Genomic DNA, 4,768 nt, shown 5'->3' on the forward strand with positions numbered 1-4,768 from the left:
AAGCACCACTGCCTGCTCTTCTTCTTTTCCTGCTACTTCCAGGCACAGCATGAGCTGGTGGCAGCAAGCAGGGATTGTGAAGGGACTCCGGTGTGTTTGTGGAGTACATGTCTTGGGTGTCAAGGGGATGTTCATAGTGAAAATGTGGTGTTATCTTGATGCCGAGGTTCTTGCTGTGTGTATGCAATGCATGTTTGCCTTAAAAGAAAAGGAAGAACTTGGCTTTTCATTGTGCATGTGGAAAATGAGGCCAGAAGTACAGCCATCCATCGAGACACATGAACGGTGCTTGGGAGCTGTGTTTGCCCTGTGCTTTTCCATCCTTCATGGAGTGTTGTTCTGCTGAATTGTGATGGGTTTGATTTCTTGAATGAGAGACTCCCCTGCGTTGTTTGGACTAATTGGAGACTTTTTGCACAAATGTCCAAGTACCTGAGTCTTGGGCTTCTGTTTCTGAGGGTGGTTGATCCTGTTCTGATGTAGCAGAGCTGTCCTCTGCCACATGATTGACTTGCTCTGTTATTTGCTGGGTCCTCGGGTGGATGGAGGTGGTCTTCTTCCAGTAGGCAAGGTGAAGGGGCAGTCTGTCTGTCTTGCATAGACTGGATGAATGGAAGAAGGTTGTCGCCCAGCTGGAGGCGTGGGAGGAGTAAGAGAATGGGAATGAGAGCTCTTGCCGAAGGGCGTATTCATGCTTTATGGTAAGTATGGTATTAGTCATGTGGAAAATCCTTTGGTAAATGCGGGAAAGAAGAAACAAGCATGTAAGCAGAAGAGAAAGAGAGAGAAGGATATGGAATGCCAGACCAGGAAAGAAAAAGGAAGAAAAGGAACAGAAGGAGGAAAGAGGAAAAATATAAAAGGAAGGGAGAACCAAAGCAGAAAAAAAAACGGAAAGGAGGAGAAAGGAAGCAGGAAAGGAAGGAATCTATGTAAGGAAAGATGAAGCAAGAAATGAGAAATGGTAATCAAAGAAAGAAAGAAAGAAAGAAAGAACCAACAAACCAATGAAGAAACGAATGATACAGGCGATTACCAGCATGCACGGACAATATCTCTCCATGCTGAATAGATTTGAGGACCTCGGCACCCTTGGTACTCAGGGACATTGTGCAAGGCTTCATGAGGCGTGTTGAGGAAGAGTAATGAGGGCATGTCTGTTCTTCCCAGCGAGAGTGATGTAGTCATATATAAAGCATGTTGGTAAAGGAGAAAAGAGGCAAAGAAGGAAGAAAAGAAAGGGAGCGGAGGACAGGGAAGAGAGGAGAAAGCAGAGAAGGCAGGAGGGGAAAAAAAAAAATACGAGATTATCAGAACGGAACGACCTTACCTCTAGATGCCGAAGGAGGCTGGTCACTAACAGCCTCCGCCTCGGTTAGAGTACCGCCATCCGGAGCTAATGTCCCGTAATTAGCGCTGATGGGTCGTTTTTAACGGTCTCCGCCGCGGCGCCGGAGGCGACTGGTGATCTGCAGTGGGGGTAAAGAGAACAGGCGGGAAACGGACAACGAAAAAGAAGGACAAGAAGAAAGAGAACTCTCAGAAGAATGAAGAGAGAAAAGGAAGAAAGAGAAAAAAAGGAAGACAATAAAGAGCGAACAGAAGAAAAAGTGATAAGAAAAGGAAACCGAGAGAAACGGGAAAAGAGATAAGAGTAGGTGGAAGAGTGTGCGGCGGCGGAGCAGCACACGGTGTCGCTGCAGGCTCAGAAACGGCGGCCGAGCGGCTCGGCGGCTCCGCCCCGGTGCGGCGGAGAGCCCGGCTGTGAGCGCGGGGGGGCGGCGCGGGGCGGGCAGGAGAGCCGGTGAGTCCGGGCGGCGGCGGGGAGCCGTGCGGGGCCCGGGCGGGTGGCGGCGGCGGCGGCAGCAGCGATGTGGGTGTGGTGGTGGCCCGTGTTGCGGGTGCTGGTGCTGCAGGCGGCGTGGGCGCTGGTCGGCGGGCAGGTGCGGTACTCGGTGCCGGAGGAAGCCAAGGCCGGGACGGTGGTGGGGCGTCTGGCGCAGGACCTGGGCCTGGAGGCGGGCGAGGCGGAGGCGCGGCGGCTGCGGCTGGTGTCGCAGGGCCGGCGGGCGAGCGTGGAGGTGAACGGGGCGAGCGGAGCGCTGGTGGTGAGCTCGCGGCTGGACCGGGAGGAGCTGTGCGGGAAGAGCGCGCCGTGCGCCCTGCGCCTGGAGGTGCTGGTGGAGCGGCCGCTGCGCGTGTTTCACGTGGAGCTGGAGGTCACGGACATCAACGACAACGCCCCGCTCTTCCCCGCCGCCCGGAGAAACCTCAGCATCGCGGAATTAACCACGGTGTCGGGATCTCGGTTCCCTTTGGAGGGCGCGTCAGATGCAGATGTCGGAGTTAATGCACAGCTCTCTTATACACTCAGTCCTACTGAGCATTTCGGTTTGGATTTACAGCGGGCTGAAGAATACCGAGAATCTCTGTTTCTGGTGCTCACGAAAGCACTGGACCGCGAGTCGCTGCCTGTGCACCGTTTGGTGCTGACTGCGAGTGACGGGGGCCGGCCGTCTCTGACGGGCACGATGGAGCTGGTGATCTCGGTGCTGGACGCGAACGACAACGCGCCCCAGTTCAACCAGACTGTGTATAAAGTGCAGTTGCCGGAGAACGCTGCAGAGGGGACGCTCGTGATGCGAGTGAACGCCACGGATCCGGACGTGGGAATCAATGGCGAAATTACGTTCACAGCGAGCAATATTTTTCCTCCAAAAGGAATAAACCTTTTCCTTTTAAATCCGAAGAGTGGGGAGATCCATCTCACGGGCGCTCTGGACTTCGAAGACGTGCGTTCATATGAGATACAAATCGAAGCGACAGATAGAGGGACGCCACCTTTGTCGGGTCACTGCAAGGTGGTGGTGGAGGTGCTGGACGTGAACGACAACGCGCCGGAGGTGTGGGTGACGTCGCTGTCGGTGCCGGTGCCGGAGGACGCGTCGGTGGGGACGGTGGTGGCGCTGCTGAGCGTGTCGGACCGGGACTCGGGGGCGAACGGTCATGTGCGCTGCGCGGTGTGGCCGGCGGCGCCGTTCGGGCTGGTGTCGACGTTCGCGGGGTCGTACTCGCTGGTGCTGCGGGAGGCGCTGGATCGGGAGCGGGTGTCGGAGTACGAGGTGGAGGTGCGGGCGGAGGACGGCGGGTCGCCGTCGCTGCGCGGCCGTCGCGGAGTGCGGGTGCCGGTGTCGGACGTGAACGACAACGCGCCGGCGTTCGCGCAGGCCGTGTACACGGTGCTGGCGCGGGAGAACAACGCGGCGGGCGCGGAGCTGGCGCGTCTGTGGGCGCGGGACCCGGACGAGGCGGACAACGGGCGCGTGCGGTACTCGGTGTGGGAGGGCGTCGTGGGCGGTGTCACGTCGGCGGGCGGGGGGTGGCGTCCGGCGTCGAGCTACGTGTCGGTGGACGCGGAGAGCGGGCGTCTGTGGGCGCTGCAGCCGTTGGACTACGAGGAGGTGCAGGTGCTGCAGTTCGAGGTGCGGGCGGTGGACGCGGGGGAGCCGCCGCTGTGCGGCAACGCCACGGTGCAGCTGTTCGTGGTGGACGAGAACGACAACGCGCCGGCGCTGCTGCCGGCTGGAAGCGGCGGGCCGGGGCCCGGGGTGTCGGGCGAAGCGGTATCGGGGGCGTTGTGGGCGTGGGCGGCGTGGGGGGCGCCGGCGGGACAGGTGGTGGCGAAGATCCGCGCGTTGGACGCGGACTCGGGCTACAACGCGTGGCTGCGCTACGAGCTGTGGGAGCCGCGGGGGAAGGGCCTGTTCCGCGTGGGGCTGTACAGCGGCGAGGTGAGCACGGCGCGGGCGCTGGAGGAGGCGGACGGCCCGCGGCAGAGGCTGGTGATCGTGGTGCGGGACCACGGGGAGCCGGCGCGCTCGGCCACGGCCACGCTCAGCGTGTCGCTGGTGGAGGGCTCCGAGGCGGTGCTGGCGGCCGCGGGCTCGTCGTCGTCATCCAGAGCGGGGCTACGTCCAGCAGAGGATGGTGCGGCAGCGACAGGAGCGGCGGCGACAACGAACGTGTGGCTGGTGGTGGCCATCTGCGCGGTGTCGAGCCTGTTCCTGCTGGCGGTGGTGCTGTACGGGGCGTCGCGGTGGGCGCCGCGGGCGGGCGTGCTGTCGGGGCCCGGGCCGGCGACGCTGGTGTGCGCCAGCGAAGTGGGGAGCTGGTCGTACTCGCAGCGCCAGAGCCGGAGCCTGTGCGTGGCGGACGGCGCGGGCAAGAGCGACCTGATGGTTTTCAGCCCCAACTTCCCGCCGCCTCCCGGCCCCGCGGCGAAGGAGACGCAGCCGGAGCCGCCCGCTCTCCTGGACACGGTCAGTGGCCCTCCCTGCCTCGCCTCTCGTCCCTTCCTTGACTCCCTGTTTCCTCTCTAGCCTTTCTCGACTCTCTCGTTCTTCTTCCCTCCGTGTCCCTTCTCTTTCACTCCCTGGGCAAGTGGTGATGGGAGCCGGGGTGAGCCCCGTTGCCCGTGGGTGTTGGGTGCTTGGCAGATGCTTAAGGATGTGAACGGGATGCTTGTTTAAGATAGCTGGAAATCCTTGGGAAGACCATAGGCCATGTCATACGATGAGAAGAGGACATAATCTGCTTGTCTTAAGAACACAAATTCCTGCGTTGTGAATGGAGGAAAGCATGAGGCAAGTTTTGTACAAGGTCTTCTTGCCTAAGATCTATTACCTGACTCTATGGATCTAGTGTTGAAGGTCTTTCTGATCATGAGATAGTGTGTGCTATTGAAATGCACTCAATCTTCTGTGAAGTT

General features: G+C 59.9%; 1 protein-coding gene across 1 annotated transcript; it reads left to right on the top strand.

The window, feature by feature from the left end:
* The first annotated feature begins 1,871 nt into the window (after positions 1–1,871).
* LOC102097754 (protocadherin alpha-2-like) lies at positions 1,872–4,379 on the top strand. The gene has a single exon (XM_065030076.1). It carries the CDS (start codon positions 1,872–1,874, stop codon positions 4,377–4,379), a length of 2,508 nt encoding a protein of 835 aa, XP_064886148.1.
* The last annotated feature ends 389 nt before the right edge of the window (positions 4,380–4,768 follow it).

Source organism: Columba livia, chromosome 14 (genome assembly GCF_036013475.1).
Source record: "Columba livia isolate bColLiv1 breed racing homer chromosome 14, bColLiv1.pat.W.v2, whole genome shotgun sequence".
NCBI classification, from domain to species: domain Eukaryota; kingdom Metazoa; phylum Chordata; class Aves; order Columbiformes; family Columbidae; genus Columba; species Columba livia.

Excerpts from the sequence above, each read along its gene's own strand:
- LOC102097754 (XM_065030076.1), top strand. The coding sequence starts at position 1,872 with ATGTGGGTGTGGTGGTGGCCCGTGTTGCGGGTGCTGGTGCTGCAGGCG.